Source organism: Sander vitreus, chromosome 1 (assembly GCF_031162955.1).
Source record: "Sander vitreus isolate 19-12246 chromosome 1, sanVit1, whole genome shotgun sequence".
Taxonomy (NCBI): Eukaryota; Metazoa; Chordata; class Actinopteri; order Perciformes; family Percidae; genus Sander; species Sander vitreus.
The window spans coordinates 23918795-23939164 of record NC_135855.1 but is presented as its reverse complement, the minus strand read 5'-3'; the positions used below and the strand labels follow the sequence as shown (position 1 = coordinate 23939164).

General features: G+C 41.5%; 1 protein-coding gene across 3 annotated transcripts in view; it reads left to right on the top strand.

The window, feature by feature from the left end:
- The first annotated feature begins 245 nt into the window (after window positions 1-245).
- Window positions 246-20370, top strand: part of rnf111 (ring finger protein 111) — a 28332-nt gene continuing 8207 nt past the window's right edge. For 2 of the 3 annotated variants that reach the window (XM_078249003.1, XM_078248987.1), the window contains exons 1-7: window positions 246-351; window positions 690-752; window positions 3846-4805; window positions 8933-9065; window positions 17835-17986; window positions 19213-19407; window positions 19649-20028. In XM_078249003.1, the coding sequence (XP_078105129.1) occupies window positions 3929-4805; window positions 8933-9065; window positions 17835-17986; window positions 19213-19407; window positions 19649-20028 (1737 nt within the window). In that variant the 5' untranslated portion in view covers window positions 246-351; window positions 690-752; window positions 3846-3928. The remainder of the gene's footprint in view (window positions 352-689; window positions 753-3845; window positions 4806-8932; window positions 9066-17834; window positions 17987-19212; window positions 19408-19648; window positions 20029-20370) is intronic. The other variant, XM_078248995.1, reaches the window with a different exon arrangement.

Here is a 20370-nt window from a genome sequence, read left to right as displayed (position 1 = left end):
ATACGCAAAACAATAATGCATGAACTTCTATTATCATCTTGTACATGGGCTTACATTTATACTACACAGAGCTTCTCATGCTCTTTTGTCGACACGAAACGGGGCGAGGAGAGAGTGTCCTCTCGAGAGTATTTTTTATCTACACGTTATATTTTGAAAAGTAAAAGGGATTAAATCAAGCAGACGCAAAGTGTCGTAAAAAGTAGCTGACGGCTGGCCACGATCTGGCGCCCTCATGCGGCAATGAGGGCAACGACTGTTGTATCCGTAGCCAGCGAACAGACGACCTGCTGGGTAAACAAGAGTGGATGCATCGAAAGGGAGGAATGGCAACTTCGTCGAGGGCTTATAGTGAGACATTTGTATCTTGTCAAACAGAAACATATTAGATAGGTCGTACTACTTTTTAAGATTCGATATGATTCATTTGCGAGTTAAAATGGCTGAGTATAATCGGGTATTTGCTGAGTGAAGTGGAACTAGCCTTTACGTTAGCTTAGCTCGTAGCCATCCAGGGCCCATTGCCTTCGATTTTGCTTCTCGGCTCAGCTCGGGACTGTGTTGTCAGTTTCACAATCCCAGCAGCTAACGTCCTCGGATCGCGATTTCTATGTAGGCCTGCCTAGTTGCAGTTAGGGTTAACATTTAGATAAATGCTCGTTTTCAACGCTTGTCATTCTTTCCTACAGGATTTAACTTCACATGTTACAAAAAAGACGGTGACACATTTTGAAAAAAGGACTTAGACCCAGGTACGTGTTGTCTTTGTTGTCTTCTGTCTGGAGTAAGTTGACGTTAACTATGTGTCAGGCTAGGTGGTTAGCTGTCCACTTTGGTTCCTCTCGATTCGTTATCGTAATAATCTCAACATAAGTTACTAACATTAGATATTCATATTTTAGTTATTCTCTATTAACTCGAGTTTATCTGGCCCCAGTCACTTCAGCAGCGTTTGTGGGATACAGACAGACAGCAGCCGAGCCTATTGTAATTATTAAGCGTTATAAAACTATTCCTAGCACCAGTTTCAGGCTCGATTCTGTCAAGCTAAATACATCTATGTAGCTCTGTTTTTGCTTGCCTAGTCGGAATGGTTGGTAGTCGTTTCGCAGACAGAAAGCACCGTGAGTATCGTTAGCAGCAGCTCAGCAGTCCTGTCTCAGCCGTACATCTTGAATTGGTTTACTGTTGCCATTTCTGTTACACCATACATTTTCTGGTAGCAAAAAGCTGGGCCTGATTCATTAGACAGTATCTGCAGTATACCTTACGTATCGTTATTTGGGCCTCTTTATGTTTAATTTAAATCATTCAGCCTTGGTGCATGGGGATTTTTTTCATTCAGGGCTGTCCTCTGAGGCCCCTGAATTCATGCATGTCATTGAGCAGCTCACTCCGTGGCATCCGAAGGGCTCTCACTTATCAGTGAGTTGTATATAAAAGCAGAAAGAGCGCTGTGCACCATCAACCTCATCAGCCCTATTTCACAAAAGTTGCAGCTTCGGGTCAAGTGACAACTGAAATGTTTCTATGAAATGAGTTGTGAATGAATAATGAACTGACATTGCTTTCAGTCTGTAACCGACTATCTAATGCAGTGCAACACACAGGAACATCATGAACACCTGAACATTCTAATGCAGTCCAATACAAATACCCTGCAGCAAAACATACCAGGAATGCTGTGGTGTTACATTTTTACTGAGACTGTGCCAGAGAGATGGAAAGTAAACTCTATAGAAGTTTTTGTAGCTGCGTCCTCTTAAAAAGTCTAGATGACTCTTGAATTTGCTAGCCACTGTCCCACAATAACATTTCTTACAATGTCTTAAACAATATAGTTGGAGCTTTAAGATGTTGAAGATAAAATTACATAGGGTTGTTGACAGGCTCAAGAAAACGTGAATTGTGTAGTCCCAGCAAACAATGTGCATGGCACTAGCAAAGCATTTGTTTCATTTTCTTGAGTTGTGTAACATCACTTGTACTTCCAGATGGCCTCATAGACAGGGTCAGTACAATATGTTCCTTAATCACTTGCTGAAATAGTAGCTCCATGATTTTGTTTTCTGATTACATCAGATCAAGAAGTGTGGTTGGCTTGCTGCTGTGGGTGATATCACCACTTGCTTATAGTGCATAAGCCTGCAATTTTCTTCCCACTGTCCCTAATGTTAAAATACAGTTCATCAGTCAACATCACTGCAGATATGCAACACCCTTTGTGATTAAGGAGTGATCATATTTAATCAATTTTCTGCTTTGGAATTTATTGGAATATATTCTTTGTGTGTCTGTGCGTGCTTTTATACACAACCGGGATGTTCACACTGATCTGGATTGGTATTGGGGCAAATCAAAGTATTAATGGATAAGTGTTAGCTATATAAAGCCTGAACTCGGTCGGGTGATATTGAATATGTGATATATTGCAAGAAAACTACATACTTTACATCAGGATATCTGTGTATCTGTGAGGAGGAGTACATACCTCTAAACTATCACAGTTTTCCTAAAAGAAGCAAACAGTAATACGGTATATTAAATGTATTCATAGCTTTCAAGTTTATTGACAGCTCTGGCATAGATACTTTTTTCTTTCTTGCCAATTTGAAAACACCTGTTCCCCAGAATTGTAATCCTTGTCAATGCTAACACCACTGTTGGCTGTCTGAGGGTGTAGTAAGCCACGTGCCATCTGAAAATACACATGGAGTGAATCTTAACAGAGACACACATTTTTTTTATTGTATTCACGAAGTAGCCTGCATTTTAGCTATGCTGGAATTTGGCGTTGCTCTGGGAGACCTTACACCGCTGTGAAAATACTTCCACTGCAACATACCTAAAGAGTCCCTTTCTCTTGGGAGTTATTTGTTGGTGTACACAAATATAGACCGAATCCCATTTTATTTAATCTGATTCATGCATTGCCTGCAATCAACAATAAAGCAAACACATCAGTATTGAGTCAGCCTGTGGGTATTTATTTTCATCTTCAATCAGCAGCCTTGGGTCCTGCTGCCTTAATTTGTACTAAAAACAGAATGAATGAACGTATTGCCTCGCATTGAACACCATGAAGTATTGTCATGGGCATATTAATGTTTGTTTTTAGGCCTGTGTGCCGTTGATTTATCAGTGAAATGCTTGAAAATAATCTGTAATAACATTTAGTTAAAAGCAAGTCTGCTGTGCTCTGCTGTAAGCTGTAATGTTGAACAATTCAGTGGAGATATCATAATGAGAACTAAAATGATCATAAGGCCTGCATCATGGAAAACATTTAAGATGGATTACACATTTTGTTTTTCTGTAATCAATCAACTGATTTTTGCCTCTTTTATGCTTCTTGCTTTTTTATACTTCTTTTCACCCAGCTTTTGCATTAGCTTTTCTATTTTTATTCAATTCCCTTGCAACCTTTTAAGAGTCCTTGTAATTGGTACAGAAGGGGTAGGTAGTATTATTAGAAGTCCATCATTTTAAGATTTAGTCATATTTATAAGACATTGAAACAGCTAACTAGTTGTGTCCTCTGATCAAACAGATCTAATCAGATTGTCTTACAGGCCATTGGTGACTTGCTTTTCATTTATTAACATAACAGTTTATTTTAGCAATGCATTTCGTGGATGAATGAGAGCAAAGAACATTCTTAGCTCATTGGTCAGACTCAAATTTAGATGTGATCTTTTGCTTTTTATTGTTGGTTATGAAATTGGTCTTTATTTTCCAGAACCCTCGAAAGGTCTTAATCCTTTCGCTGACATGTGTCCTTTTACAATCATGCAGCACAAAGCAGCTTGTGCACCTGTAACTCTTTTCCTTTCTTTTTTTTTCAGGTTTTGTAAGATGCAGCGGATAGATGCCTAGGAACTGATGCAAGTGCACTTGCTGTTTGCCCTCTGAGGACGGACCTGCCGCCATGAAGAGTGAGGTGCCGTCTGAGGCCCCAAGCAGACAGGAGCATCTGAAGGAGCCACTGGTGAACCCAGAGCCCATGGAGGCAGCCAAGAGCTTTCCTAACAACATGGAGGTGATTGGAAAGGCAGGCAGCGAATTTGAAACCCTGTGTGAGTCCAGGCATCGGCCCCTGAGGGACACAGGAACACACAGAGACTCAGAACGGACCCTCCCTGGGCGCAGAAAAAGAAAAGGCCAACAGGCAGGGCCATCAGATTGCTCACTGAAGGAGGGCCACATCAGTGAGAGTTCACTGGCCCCTCAGCGTCCCAGGGTAGAACTTTTACAGCACCCAAGTGAGGATGAACATAATCACGAGTCCTCTTTTAGTGACTGTGCTTCCTCCCCGTCCTCTAGCCTGCGATTCGGGGACTCAGACACTCTCAGCTCAGAGGAGGAGGGGGAAGCTGGAGCAACAGGGGGCCAACACAAGGCTCCTGCCCTAACAACAGGAGGAGCCGCTGGAGTTGGCCTGCGCCCTGTTCTGGGTCGAACTCGGGGGAATCGCTCTCATAAGTGGGTGCGGTCTGAAGCTGAGCCCGTTCTGCTGAAGCGGCCGTGTCTGAGCAGCCGGCGGCCTCTACATAGGAAACGCTTTGTGAAAACAGCTCCTGCAGGGGGGCAGCGTACTCAGAAGCAAAAGGAGCGACTACTACTGCAGAGAAAGAAACGTGAAGTGATTGCACGTAGGAAGTATGCTCTACTCCATAGCACCAGTAGTTCCAGCGAGGAGCTAAGTAGTGACTCTTCTACCCCCTCTTCTACCGAAGCAGAAGATGAGCTGTATGTAGATGTCAGTAGCACTAGCAGCCAGCCCAACAGTGCTACTGTAGCCACAGGTAATTACAAACCATGACTCTATTACAGTTGTGTCTTCATGTTGCGTTGTAATCTCTGTATTGTATCTAACATATCTTGTTTCACAGCATGAGGTATATTACATAGGTTATATCATATGGTTAAAAGCATAAACTAACAGGGAAAGCTTACGTAGCATAATACTGTGTGATCACAGTGTGATCACCATAACATCGTGGACTACACAGGCCAGACTATGGAATCAGGATCAGTCATTATTTGTTTATATTTTTAGGGCTATCAAAGATTGTGTTAGTGTTAATGTATTTATCTATTTGATTGATTAACAGTCAATAAATAAACGTTAGATGGCTTATACAGTATATCAGGGCCTTTTGCTCTTATTAGACAACATGGGTTTAATAAATATCAACAGGCAAAATGCTACACCACAATGTGGACATATTTATTTGATTGATTATTTGAAAAGGCTAAAAAGATTTGGACCATGACCGTTGTAACAGTATAATGGGAATTATTTCTCCTAAAGCTCAGAGGCACCAGGATATCTAACATTGCAGAAAAAAACCCACAGTCCAGCATGAATTAACATTTTGTGTAAAAATGGTTTAAAACTTAAAGTACATTGATGCAATGTGATTTAATATGCACTAAAAAAAACTAGAACACAAAAACAGAAATGGCTGGTTCCAGAGAAGAGGTCAACAGGTGTTGTGCAACTTGCAATAGGAGCTAGATCACAAAAAGGTTGTTATTTTGCAAACATCTTTTTAAAGAATTTAAATAACCCTCATAGGCATGTATTGTTAGAATGTATCACACTTTTAAACCATAGACGTCCAGTTCCTTTCACTGTACAATCAGAAATGAATTGGCTATTGCAGAAGTGTGATAATGGTAACAAGCTCACTGTTTACAGAAGCAGGATCATAAGTCTACATGTTTTCATTCTGCACTAGGTGATTTCATCCTAGCTCTCAACCAGAGAAGGGGAAGTAGACAGCATTGCATAGTGTTTGGCTGTCGTAAAAATATGCTCACAAATGGCTCTTGCCCTCCACATGGCAGCCTATTGCTGCTTTAGTGTGTCCCAAGTCTACGTAAAAACTAGGTGAAAAATGTAAGAAATTGTATATAGTCTTTATGTCTTTGTAATGGCTTGGGCACATCTGATCAAATAATAGCTACTCTCCTCTGCTTTTCATGGCCCCCCACACACCTGGCATGTTGTAATGGAAACTGCAGCCCTCTGTACCTGTTGGAACAACATGTTTACATCCAAAATCTAAACCATAGCTTTCTGCTCTCATTCTCAGCAAAGTGGCACAGCCCAGTGTGCATGTGAAAGTCACCTTCTATTTACAACAGGAGTCAGTATATCCTTTAAAAAGCCCTACCTCTACCTTGGTTCATTGTTATTCTCATGTAGCCATTTAGCCTCAGCAATATTTCTGCTGCTGTGGCCTTAGGGGAGTATGGAAAGTTAGTTGTTTTGCCTCTATGGAAGGCAGGTGGGAGAAAACTCAGGCACTGTTTAGTGATGGGCTTTGCATAGAAACAGCAGGTCTCGCAGGAAAAACAAGGCATGTGTTTACAGCAGGGGAAAGCATGAAGGCAAGTGATGAAAGCTGCCTTCTAAATGTCCAGAGTTGGAGCAGGTGTGTGATGTAGCCAGGAAACGGTTTAATCCTACCTCTAACCTGAGGTAAACAGAATATATTAAATTTGAATGAACAACATCTAAAAATCACTTTGAATCCAGGTCACACCTGGATTGTCGTTTTTAGATCAAATGAAATTCTACAAATTCCCTTATGCACACGTCATATGATGATTTGTCACACTACATTGTTGGCATTGTCAATAGCGGTTACAAAGGCTGATTATTCAGGCTTAAGCCCATTGCATGTCATCTTACCACCAACCGATCGATCTGAAGTGGCTGGTTGAACTTCAGAAAGTCGTCACTTGGGCTTTTGACATTTTTTGTTCCAGAGTTTGTCATATAGACATGTTAGGGCCAGTAGTAGTAGGTATTTCTTTACCTAGTCAAACACTGCAATCATTGGTTACAATTCTCTACAAGTTGTAAGCAAGGTGTTGTTGTGCCAGGCAGCTAGTCTTGCAGAGGGTGCTAAGCAGCAGCTCTCAGGAGACAATTGGAATAGAAATCACGCTGGGGAATTATGGCAAGGCACTTAGCGATGTGCACGAAAACACAGTATACACTTCTGCAGCATAGCATTTTATTACTTTGTTAATCACTCACACAAGTAATGAAGCAGTTAGCTTAAAAAGTTTTGTATATTATTTTAAAACCTCCAGTGCATTGAATTAAGCTGTTGATATAATTCAGTAAAATGTTTTGCTCACAGTCACTGCACTGGTAAATCTGAACAGACATATCTTAATGTTCCTTCCTTGTATTGGTTGAAATATATATATATATATATATATATATATATATATATATATATATATATATATATATATATATATATATATATATATATATATGACATCTACTGTCTGCCATAAATGGTTGACTGAAGATTTACATTTAATTCTTAAGAATGTAGGAGAGAATTTGTAACCTTGACTCATACACCAGATGCATGAGTCAGCAACTCTCACTTACACTGGGAATTAGGATAAATGTATGCATGGGCTTAAACCTTAAAATGAACCAGTAGATTAATCTGTGTTCACTTGTGAAAAAAACACAACACAGAATCTATTTAAGAAGGCAATGCCACCATTGCTCTCCCATGGTCTTGGCAGTGGCCCCAGAAGAGGAGAATGATGCATTTGTACCAAATTAGTGTGCCATGACTTTAACTTGTTTGAGCAGTGCCTGTGATGAACTAGGCTCCTTGTGTGCAATGTAGGTGGCATTAATAAACATGCAGCACCTCTGGCGATGAAGTATGACAGGGATCTTTGTGTGCATAATGTGCTCAATGTAATTTTGAAATATAGATAACATCTATCTCATTTCGCAAACCATATGGAAAAGCAGTAGGTGATAGGAATATGCATTTTCGTGATTGAGTCTGTGAACGTTTCATTCACGTTCGACATTTGTTTCATGATATAAGTTTTTAAAACCAAGGAGTGCTTGTTTTATGAAAATTATAATAATTTCAAACTAAAAAGGTTAAAAAATGTAGTCTTAAATTATTGTCATTGAGAAATGTACAATCCTCCACTCTCTTCTTTCTGATTTCTTATTGCAAACATCTACTTTTAGTGAACACACCTGAGGGGGCTTTCATGGTATTTAGTCCAGGCAGAGATGAAGTGAGATCTAGTGCACAGGGAACCAATCACAGGGCACATTTGGGAACGGTGAAGGAAAAAAGCCAATCCCAGTGAACACTGATGACCTACATTTCTCCTGTTAAACTGTTGAGCCTGGTGATACTGCTGTTAGCATGATGAAACTGGAGAAATACTATCTGGCCACTTACACAACTTGCTTGGTGTTAGACTAAGCCATTAAAAAATGTCTATGCTGTATGAGAATAGACGCGTATGACAGCCTGCACAAACTTAAATGTTTGTTTGTTTATTTATACCCAACTTTAATGTGAAAAATTCCTGATTAATATACGTAAAGTGTCATGAAGCGTAGTCGGGCTACAAGTTTTCATTTCAAGTATGTATTTTCTGTTAATTGTATTTAGGGCTGGATTAAAATAATCGATTCTCTAATTAAAATCAATTTTTGTTTAAGTGATCCGATATTGATTCATAAAATCAAGAATAATTTTAATATATACCTTTTTACCATGCATGTATACGTAAAAAGTACTTTAAACAAACTTTTTGGGGGGCAATTCTTAATGTAAACATCAACTTGATGCATTATATATAAAATGAGGGTTGCTTCTTGCTTGTACAATTTACAGCAGAAGTTCTCTGAGAATCTATTTTATTTCCAAGCAAAATTGGTATTGTCACTGAAATATAGAATGTGAAGAATAGAATCAGAAATGTAATCAAATCGGGACCTTGTGAATCGGAATACAATCGATTCGGGAAATCATGCGACACCCAGCCCGAATTGTATTGTAGTTGAATGCTTTCTTTGCCTTTTGTCTGATTGTACTACTAGTACTATATTAAATTCAACTGGTGTGCTCAGGTGGCCTGGATGAGGATGTGGTGGTGATTGAGGCGACTCCAGCTCCAGCTCCTGCTGTCCCTGCAAGCGAGGAGATCAATGTCACCTCAACAGACAGTGAGGTGGAGATCGTCACGGTCGGAGATGGTTTCAGGTAGGCACCTCAGCTTTTTCAGCCGGCATTGAAATAATGTTCTTATATTAATTTTACATCTGCTCAACTGCCCCAATATAGCAAGGGCTATGAATTCTAGTCATAGTGGGTTTTGATCCTGTCATTTACAGTAAGTTCCCCTCACTTGTCTGGTTAACCACTAGGCTAAATGTCAGCCTTGTTTAGTTGACAACCTTAGGGTATGGGGCTCTCTATCACTACTGATGTAACATAGTATCTTTTTTTTTTTTTCTTTTTTTTTTGTTAGGTCACAAGGCCTTTAGGATGGTTCTAGAACATATTAATCTTAGGAATACTTTTACCAATATGCAGTATATGTCAGCAGACAAGATAAACATTTTTGAGGCCATTTGTGAGTTGTAAGTGTGGACAGCCAACCTTATTGGCAAGAGAAAAACCCAAGTATTTATGATAACAACTTTTAGTTTTCCTACTGTGGGGGGCATCTACAGACTAAAAAGGTTTAGGACCTAATATTGAACCCTGGTACACCACGAGTATAATAACCAAATGAGGTACTAAACTCGCCTTTTTTTCTTTTCTTTTTTTTATCAAAAAGGTCGGATATGAGCAAAGTGCAACCTGCTGGAACCCAATGTGGTTTTGGGTTTCGGTAGAACTAAAATCAAAAACAGCAGATTGATGCAGACCTGTAAATCAATATTTAGTCAGATCAAAACGTTTCAGAAATGTTATTGTTTGTTAGGAATTTTTAGAGCGTTGTTCTCTTGTGAGTAATCTGCTGAGGACAAGCATGTCAGTACATTTTGCATGACTGGTCATGTGGTGTTGTTCCTCTTTTTTTAGAGCATGAAGAACCTCCTTTCCCTGCATGGCTGGTTGTGCCATTTGTGTTGTTTACTAGGGTAGTCTTTTGTGTTTTTAAAACAACAAGTTGCAATGTTTTATTACTGATGTCTGCTTTTGGTGTGGTTCTATATGTGAACTTGGATTAAAGTCAGTAGTCTCTAGCAGGGACTATAACGGAGCACCAGTGTATTGGTGGTATTGGTGTTCATAAGCCTGTCACGCGAACAAACGGAAGTAGTGAATGTAGCAATATTCTGGCAAACCAATGACTTTGGAAGAAAGTGGTTGATACTGCAAGAGTTTTAAGTTCATATGGACCTTTCGATTTCTTTTTTCCCTATTAAACCTCTCTTAATTAGAATATTTTTTTTACTTAAATTCCTTCAGCATGACCATAGAAAGTGCCTTTTAAGCCTACAGTGTGTACATCTTTGATACCAAAAATATACTCTTAAGTTAAGGTTGAGTTTAACTTAATAAACACCGTAACTTAAATGACTTAAAAAGCAGTTAAGTTAATTCCAAAATTATGAAATAAATCATCTGAGGTACCCAGCTTATTGCAGTATTGATGTTATCATTATCTTAAGTCTTAAACTTGATTTATGGTTGTGCGGAGGCTCCACGCAGAGCTTTCGCCGCAGCCTACGTAAGTGGCCTGAAGTTTATACTTATGCGTTGGTGTTTGCGATGCTCTCTTTAAGAGAATCGCAGGACCAGCATGTGTGGGGACTCAGTGAGTGGTAGAGCGAGTGAGAGAGTGATGGCGATTAGCTTTGGCGTGAGTACCGACTCTAGAGTCGTAGTGGGAGAAACTAAGTCTCTCCCCTGTGCTTTCTGACCACGGTCGGAAATCTGTAGTAGGAAAAGTTAACCTTCTCCTTGATATCATGTTGTTTATGGAGAAGGAGAACCAGGAAATGAGTCGGGGGAAATGCAACGCTACCAAGCCACGGCCAAGCGACGTGCGTCGCCGTGACATGTAGTTAAATTTTTCGAGAGGTGCACGTAAACCCCAATTTCCACTGGATGCGGAACGGCGGCAGAGTCATTAGGTTTCCATTAAAGTCAATGTGTGTATTTCCACTGACTGGAGAACGGCTGCGTTCCGACTGCGTCCCAGCTCCGGCGGTCCGCAGCCCTCCAGGGCAGATACGCAGAGCTTCTATTTTTGCCGGACACCGGAGAGCTCCGCAGCAATTCAGCACACGGCAGATAGTGCGGGACAGGAAGTCGAGCACAGAAAAAAAATAAACATCTGGTTAATTTTCAAAATAAAATACACGTGCTCACGGCGGATCATATTTCCCTGCACTACACCTTGAAAACACAGCACAGAGTTGTTTCCCTTGGTAGGCTTGGTAGCGTTGCATTTCCCCCTACTCATTTCCTGGTTCTCCTTCTCCATAAACAATATGATATCAAGGAGAAGGTTAACTTTTCCTACTACAGATTTCCGACCGTGGTCAGAAAGCACAGGGGAGAGACTTAGTTTCTCCCACTATGACTCTAGAGTCGGAAACAAACTGTTGTTGGTTTTGTGGTTCTATTCTACGTGAATTCACGAGATCTTGTGGGTCCTCGTGACTACAGCTGTCAGTCGTGTCCGCAGCCGTGCCGCAACAAATCCGGACCTAGTGGGTATTGACGGACGGCAGAGCACGCAGCCGTTCCGCAGTGGAGCCGGTCCGCAGACGTTCTGCATTCAGTGGAAATCCGGAGTTAGGCTACGGCGTAGCGTCCGGCGTAGGTTCGTGTCTCCACGTACCTATGTACGTAGCCACGGCGTGGATTTTACGCAGAAGTGTAAATCACGCTTTACTCCTTTCACAGTTGTTTTTCTTGAAGTTGCTTTCTATTAATGATGGGAGCTGTTAGTCATGGTAGGTTCTGTCACTATGGATTTTCTTGTTCATCAATAGCCACATGGACGCTCAATTGTAAATGAAATGCTTGAGTAAAGGCCTTTAACTTGATTAAGGCCATAACCACATAATGTGTTAGTGATTGCATTTCAGAGTAACCAAGATGACAGAATTAGAAAAGGGAGTAAATGCAGTTTTCTGATTGCTAGTGTTTAAAGATCTGTATGGTTCTTAGGAAGAAAGAGCAGAGAGAGGGGGGGTTGGGTGCAGTGTACTCCAGTGCTTTGCTCATAGATTCCATAGCTTACATTGCTCAGAGAAAGTAGGCTACGTGCCTTGTTGTTTATAGAAACAAATCCATATCACGCTGAAGGGACATGCTCAATGCCCATGTTATTTAATTCTTACTTAGAAACGGCACAAACTAACTGCTTGTATGAATAAAGGTTCATAATCAACCAGTGTCATGGGTGGACAGCTTGAGAGGCAGTGCAAAAATGTCTCTTTGAACAGGTTGAAGGGTAATTTAGTTATATGCCACTTACATATTAAAACCATATGTTACCATTATTAGTTTATTACTAAGTAATCAGCACTAACAGTGATAGTGCCAGAGAAAGTGAAACACATTTGATATGTATTATTTTTAGATAAAATAACTATAGTGTTTCCGGGTACTCTAGCCCATTTACTAGAAATCAGGTATACTTTGAAGTCCTGCCAGCCTTGGTTGTAATCAATTTCTGCAATGTGTGAAAATCAGTTTGTAGAGGCTTGAAACATGCGTGAGGTAGATAATCCTTTTCAGTAAACATAAGCCCTTTTCACACAGCCTGTTTAAGGCAGGAATGTTGTGACGTTATTCCACCTCGCGTTCTGTATAAAAGCCACAGACAGGGACTGGCGGGGGACAGAGTTGTTCTGCCGTTAAGCCAGCAGTAGCCACTCACTCACTCACTCACTCACTCATAGGGTAGTTGATAAGGCTTTGAGAAATATGCAGAACGTGGCACTCTGTTTCTCTTAGAACTACTAAATATTTACAGTGCAAGAGTAATATACTGTATTAGATAAATGGCTCCCAGTGTCATTCTCTGCAGCACGCTCCATTTTCCTCACTCCATTGAGAATCTTATTTTTCTATTCTCATTATATCACTTCCTGTCTCAATACTCCACTAATTCCTCAGGTAGGCCATTATGCAGCTAAATTCACAAACCTCTGCCTTTTTGTTAACCTACATCTGTATCCCTTTTTAATCTTTTCCGACACAGTATCTTTCCTTCTTTTTTTGATTGAAAATTGTTTGTAGAAGTGAATGCGCCAAGCTTGGAATGCTATTTCTTGTCTAATCTTCCTGTTTTCCTGACTGTCAAAGATGTCCTGGCTCGCTAGAGAATGCAGGGATGAGCTTCCCTGAAGGGGGATGGGCAACAGGAGCGCAGGAGGGCGGGCCAAACCCAAGGCCAACAGAATGAGCAATGAAAGCTTTGTTGACACCGCCAGATTTGTGAACGTCTGCTTGTGTGCAGTTTATGTCAATTTAGGAACAATACATGTGCACGCTTACACAAACACATACAAACAATGTATCATGGCCCTGTTTTTTTTTGGTAGTGTAATAGTGTGTTGAAAATAACTCCATTAAGTATTTATCGTTTTTTGATTGATTGATTCCCCCTGATCCCAATTATTTAATTTGGTTTGTGTAAGAAATAAGAAGTCCGTTATGATATTTACCGACCTTCATGAAGGTTATAATTTTTAGAACAGTTTATTTTCATACAATACAGTTCAACAACACCACAAACTATCCTCCAAAAAGATCATAAAGTTGAATCAACACAGTTTCAACCAAAAGTGGACATTAGAACTTTCATGGAGGATCTATTGCTGGACTGTAATAATTAGACTGCATTAGTATTAGCTAAGTGTACCTAATAATCTGGCAACTGAGTGTACGTTGTCCTATAATTCAGCTGCACAATGCACATGTAGCCTCAAGTAGGCCTACATTGATAAAGATCATTTTCTCCTTTCCTTTGGTGTTTTGTATAGTGTCTTGTATAATTTCTTGTCATGTCTGTGGACAGAGGAGTGTCTGTAACATGTGGACAGGATTTGGACAGTCTACTCTCTTCATCCCAGCTTAAACAAAATGTCAAAGTTCAAATACAGTTTTCAACCAACAGCAGCACGTTAGGGACATGGTGCAAAATGTAACTGAAATCAGGGCAAAGCAAGCATTTTGAACCCAAACCTGCTCTAACACATTGCCCATTGACGTGCTGTCATTACGTATATGGGTATGTTTAATTTGAATAACTTGCTGGCTGTTATTTGTTTTATTAGTTCGCTCACTTGCGAAGGAGTGCAGTAGGAGAACATTCCAGTGTTTTAACAGTGCACTGTGGGGCGAGTTTGGCAGCGATTTACCTAGAGCGCAGTGGGTTACAATAAACAAGGATTATGTAGCTGATATGGATAAAAATCAGCCCCTGCCCTGATTCTGCATATCAGCCCAGGACATGCATAGTAATTGGGTCACAAAACGTTTTGAATGTCATTAGACTTTCTGTGACTACAGCACCTACTGCCATCAGGATTCCAGTGCAGATCCTATCTATGTACATAACAGTAATGTTGTGCCTGTATTTGAGATGGCTACAAACAAATCAACAAACAATCAAGTCACTTGCATTGAATGACTGATCCACAAACCTATCGCATCAACCTAAAAAAAACGAACCTATTCCACTGAAATTGGAGATTTAGCATACGTTCAATTTGCAGCTTTAAGTCTACTTGCCCAAATTTAACTTGAGCAAAATGTTGCTGAAACGAAAGCTGGATGATATGATATACTTAATTATGTATATTTCCTCTCGTGTTTGTACATGGAAAAGGCTGGGCAAATGTCAAGAGCTGGCAATGCCAGATGAAGGGATAAGCATCAGTAGTCATTATACCAGCCAGTTCTCTACTGGGAGTGCTGGGAGTTAGAAAGTGACGTAATCATTCTCTAATTTTGAAGACAAACTTGATACTTTCATCATTGCAAAGCTTGATTCCTCAAATTGTTTACCAGTTTTATTCCAGTGTTTTTTTCCTGGCTTGTATGATCTCATTCCTTTTAACTCCCAAGCCAGTAGTTTACTCTATTTTACTGCAGTGCTCAGTCCTCCTCTGATCCCTGGGGCATGTGTCTCACATCACTTTGGCTTGGCACAACCTCAGCTTTGCCAAGCCACCAATCCCCGTAGTGTTCATGTTTACAATGTACTATTTACCTCCCCCCTTTCCCCCTCCCACCCCCAGGAGATCTTGGTGGTAAACAGATATTTACAAAATAATCCCAAGTCTACTTAATTAGGAACCCCTCCCTAGTGGCTAGTCCTGCTCCCTGGGATCAACCCAGAGCTGAGGAGCCTGGCCAATTGATACACCGACACAACCACCATGTGCCCCTCTCTGGATACCACCCTCATTGCTGTGTGTCTTGTTGTGGGTAGTTACAACTGTGTGCACAACTTTGCTTTAGCGATTTGTGAAATATGAAAGTTAATAAGCTTCCTCCTCTATTCCACTTCTTGCATTGTGCAGCATGTCTCACAGGAAATTGAATTGGAAGCAGACAGTACAAGCTGATGGGAATCCCCCTTATCACAAACAGCAGTGTGAAAGGCATTTCCTGCGTTAAAACACATCTGAGGAATGTGATCAAAACCCGGGCTGGGCCGGCGGTCTGCCTCTAGCAGAGACGAGAGACAGCGGGATCGGCTCTCATATCAGTCTGTACATCCATGCTCTCAGTCAAGAATGTCTTCGCAGTGCGGTGCCAAAAACTGATTGCTGTCTACCCTACATTCAAATGATGAAATTAATCATACACAAACTCACAAGGCTCTTGGGCTCTCCAGCACGTTGCTTTGTTGCTGGCGGTTGTGCACATTTCTCCGGCCGTTCTGCGCGCTGGAGGGGCTGAGGCGGGGCAGAGGCGGGCTCCCTACTTCCCCCACCCAGGGCCACATCGCTACCTGGATGTGTGATGGCTAGACAAAAAAAGGGGACACACCGAATCTAGATGAGCCGCAGCGGAGATGCGCCTGATTGTGCCGCACTTATAGTTAGATAACGTTGTGGGAAAAAAATGACTGGGAACCAAGTAATTGGCCCGTTCCAAACAGGCATGCGCTCCAAATGGGCGCTGCACTAGTTGAAATAACTTTTAAAATAGAAAATTACAAAAAAACACACAAACATTTTTGTAAGTGTTGCTAATAACGGGGCGACCTCTAGCTCACCCAGTAAGAGCGTGCGCCCCATGTAGGCTGAGGGCTTTGCAGTGGCCCGGGTTCAAGTCCGGCCTGCGGCACTTTGCTGCATGTCATCCCCCATCTCTCTCACACCTTTCCTGTCTATCCACTGTCACTATCAAATTAAGGGTAAAGCCCCCCCCCCCCCCAAAAAAAATCATCTTTAAAAAGTGTATTCATGTGTAAGTATTCATACTATATACATTTTTAAAATTTTCAGTTTGTTTTTTATTTATTGCTAATTTTATCAAGTGCATAGAGGGTGCTAAAAAAAGAGAGACACATTACGTTACATATACATTGACACCAAGAGCTTTTGACACTCAATACACAGCCTTTCCCCTCTGCTCCTGTGCATCTTTTAAACGCTGCAAGGGAATAGCAGTGAAATCCCCTAGCCACAAAGCTCCATGGTATCCAGATTTACGGCACACCCATATAGTTTCTAGTCTCTTGTCCCTTGGGCTCATCCCTCCTCCCTCTGATCACCTGGCTTTACGGGACTGTGGGTGGAAATGAGGCTATTCCCTGGCCACTCACTCCAGTCTCAGAGAGCAAGGGGTAGAGCGACAGCAGCCTTTGAAAGAGAAAATTAAAAGGAAGAAAAGACAAAGGGCTGAAGGCATGGCAAGAGAGGTACAGAGCATTGTAGCGAGATATAGGAAAAAGGAAGGTGGGTCGAAAGAATGGTGAGATTTAGATGGAAGTAGTGGGGTGGTTGTAGATGCAGAGCTCCATGATAGCAGTCCAGAGAGAACAAGCTATCTGTAGTTTCTGATAGAGCTTATTAACAGAGGTGATCTAAACATTTATAGTGTACAATGTTTGATTATGTGCTAATGTTTTTGAGTCAACTTGTGTGCCACAACTTGTGTACCGAGTCTATATAGTCCTACCATGCTTTCCAGCAACTCACAAAGCCAGGCTGATTTTATACTCACTTAACAGAAAAATCAGTTTCGACTACAGACCACACTAATCATATAAGGATTGATCACCATGTTAGCTCCCAACATTTGAAGGGTCTAAAAGTTTTTTGCGCTGCACCTCCGTATGGAAGTAAAAACAATGTTGAGAGCATCTGGACCGGGCGTCGGCTCATTGTCTTCTGACTGTAAATGAATGTGCGATGACGTCACCAATATGCTAGTCTCGCTTTGCCAGACCTACCTCCACCACGGCGCTGCGGAGGACGGTCTGGCTAGTCCACACAGCATTCCGGGATGGGAGAGAAACGTGTTCTGGTTTATTGGCATTTATTTAAACCAATCACAATCGTTATGGGCGGCGCTAAGCACCGGGAAAAACCACGGAGCCTCTGCAAAATAGCCTCGGGAAGGAAATTGTTTTGGTGGAACGTGTACGTTCAAAAGTTTTTCTAGTCGTGCGACAGAAAACTCAGATTGGACAAATAGTCTAGCTAGCTGTCCCTACCCTACCCTGCAGAGATCTGAGAGAAGGCTAACCATAGTCCTCATAAATCCACCGGAGTTTAAAAGACTGCAATTAAACTATATATATACTCACTAGGTAATAAAACCAGATCTAAATGCCTTTGTCAGAATTGTCCACTGTTGCTTCCTTGCCTACCTTTGCACCAGCAGGCTTTTGTCAAAGCAGCCGCGTTCCTGGAAATGAGCTTGAGAGTCTGGCTCTGGCGAAGCAAATGCTTCACTGAGCTGGGAGAATATGCCTGATAGGACCAGCGTTCCTCTACTGCAGTTGGCTGTAATACCGTAGTTTTTTTGTGTCTACAGGTCACGGTCAGTGGGTCTTGGCAGGATTTGGGCTAATAGTTGTTCCCAGAATCGTCTCCAGGAGCCACGTGGACGTCACAGACTATCCACTGTCATCCAACCACTGCGTCAGAATGCTGGGGAGGTGGTGGACCTCACTGTCGATGAAGATGGTAAGAATAAACGTATATTAAAACTATGTCACCTCATTCAGTTTAAGATTATTATTATTCTATTGGACTCCCTCCAAATTGTTTAGACTTGGATTAAGAGACACACCAAATTGTTGGAAATGTAAGACAGAGGACGGCCAATTGCTCCATGTCCTGTGATAAGGCCCAGGAGTTTTGGACAAGGATACACAACCTATGTCGGACTGCAGGGACCAAGATTCCATTCAGCCCAAGATTATTTGTTCTGGGAGATGAGCGGGATAGATGAGCACACAAGAAGTTGGGTCCAAACTAGTTTAGTGATAGCCAGACAGATTCTTCTGAGAGTATGGGGGAACGAAGGGGTACCTTCAATCCAAGAATGGGCTTGTGAGATGGCGAAAATAGCAGCATTTGAAAAAATGTCATACAAATGGTTTGCAAGATTAAGTGTTTTCCCCATGTTTAGTGTAAATACCTTAGCTCCTAAGATGCCATGCCAAAGACAGAGCAATCATAAAATATAGTTCTACAAATGTGCGATAGCCGTTAGCAAAAATAATATGGACGCTGCTTCGTAACCATAGGCATTTGTGTGACTCTTTATCAGCCCACGCCCATGATGGATAGCAAAATGGTAGTATTGGCTAATGGGAGTTTTAGAGCCTTTGCATTTCTTAGGAGAAACAGGGGAAATTAATTTGTGAATATGAAAAGCAGACGTAGTGCACACACTGGAATGCTAATAAGGTCTGCTCTTCTTCTCAGCTGCTAAGCCTCTGCAGACAAGTACACACATGCTACAGTCCACGCTGGGGTTATTTCTTCCAGACAAAGTTGGATTTTAGATTGTGATACAATTTGTGAAAATCATGCCTATTAATTTACAAATAATGTCTACAAATGTTGTCAAAATAAATTCATAGTTTTGTTAACTATTATTGTAAATATTTATTATAATAATATGTATTGTATGTATTTGAAAACTAATGTAGTATAAAAGACATTTCATTAATAGCTGGATGATTTGACAAACAAAACGCACACACATACATACAGACCCATCTCCTTTTAGATTTAATTATGAAATATTTATAAATGAAACATTTTAGTATCAGAAATTCTCATTTCTGTCAGTAACTCGAGAAATGAAAGACAAGTTGTTTCGTCAAGGAGATGTCTGCTCTGAGCACTGTCATGAATCCTCCTTTTCTAAATTATCACAGACTTTTTTTTTTTCTCCACAGATCTCTCAGTTGTGCCAACAACCTCTGGCAGCATTCACCCTCAAACAGTCAGGTCGTCCTCTTCATCATCTTCCCATCATGCCTCTACCTCAGAGCTCAATGATGCCCCCGGCCCTTCCACTAGCTGCCCAGGCTCAATACCTGAAAGTATGCACACACAGAGGCCAAGTGGCTCTACTCGCACAGCCACAGAGGGTAAGCCAGGACATGGCATGTTGAAACCAGCTGCTGTAAACCATTTAATTTAGTCTCTCTTGCTCTGAGGCAGCTTGGGTTCAAAATGACTTCCTTTCAGCTGCTACTATTACCAAAAATGTTTATATATTAAACTGTGAAATGGTCTATATTATGTAGTAATTTTCAATTTTTTCTTTGCCCTTTAAAATGCCAACCTGCTGTCTCATCGTATATTTTTCATATATCTTACTCTCATCAGATGACAGCAGACCAGGTTTGTCAGGTACAGGAGAAAACGCCGGCACGGCTATGCCCAGACTCCCATCCTGCTGTCAGCAGCACTCTCCGTGTGGAGGCCCCTCCCCCACTCACCTGTCCCTGAGTCACTCCCATTCAAGCTGCTTGCAGGCGTCGTCCTCTCAGCAGACCAGTGGCTCTCAGCACGGTCACAGCCACAGCAATGCTCACCACTTCATCCACCATGTGCATCACCCAGCACCACAGCCCCCGGGCACCCTGCCCTTTCAAGAGCCGAGCTGCCCCGTGGAGCGACCCAGTGCTCTGCCCGCATCCTGCGCTGGAGTCAGCAGCAGCAGCAACAGTAGTAGTAGTAGCAACACAGCCCACTACCACGACCAGGTATGCCCATGCTGCATTCAACAACAACATACTGTTGTTATACAATAGCTTTTTTAATTATTGCCGTTTGTGCTGTCTACTTCACTGTGGTATCCTTGGCCACCAGATTCATTAAATGTAAACTTTAAGTTTAGTATAGTGTAGGCTTGTGACTGGAAGGTTGCTGGTCCAATCTGTGGACTGTCGGGACAAATCTTGGTGAGGAAAGTAAAATCAAGGACCTTAACCCCCAACTGCTCCAGTGGAGCGGCTCAGATCCGACTGTGTGCTGTACTGGGCAGCTTCCAGGTGTGAATGTGTGTAACTGTGAGCTTGAACCGAGTTGTTCCTGAGAAAGAAGAA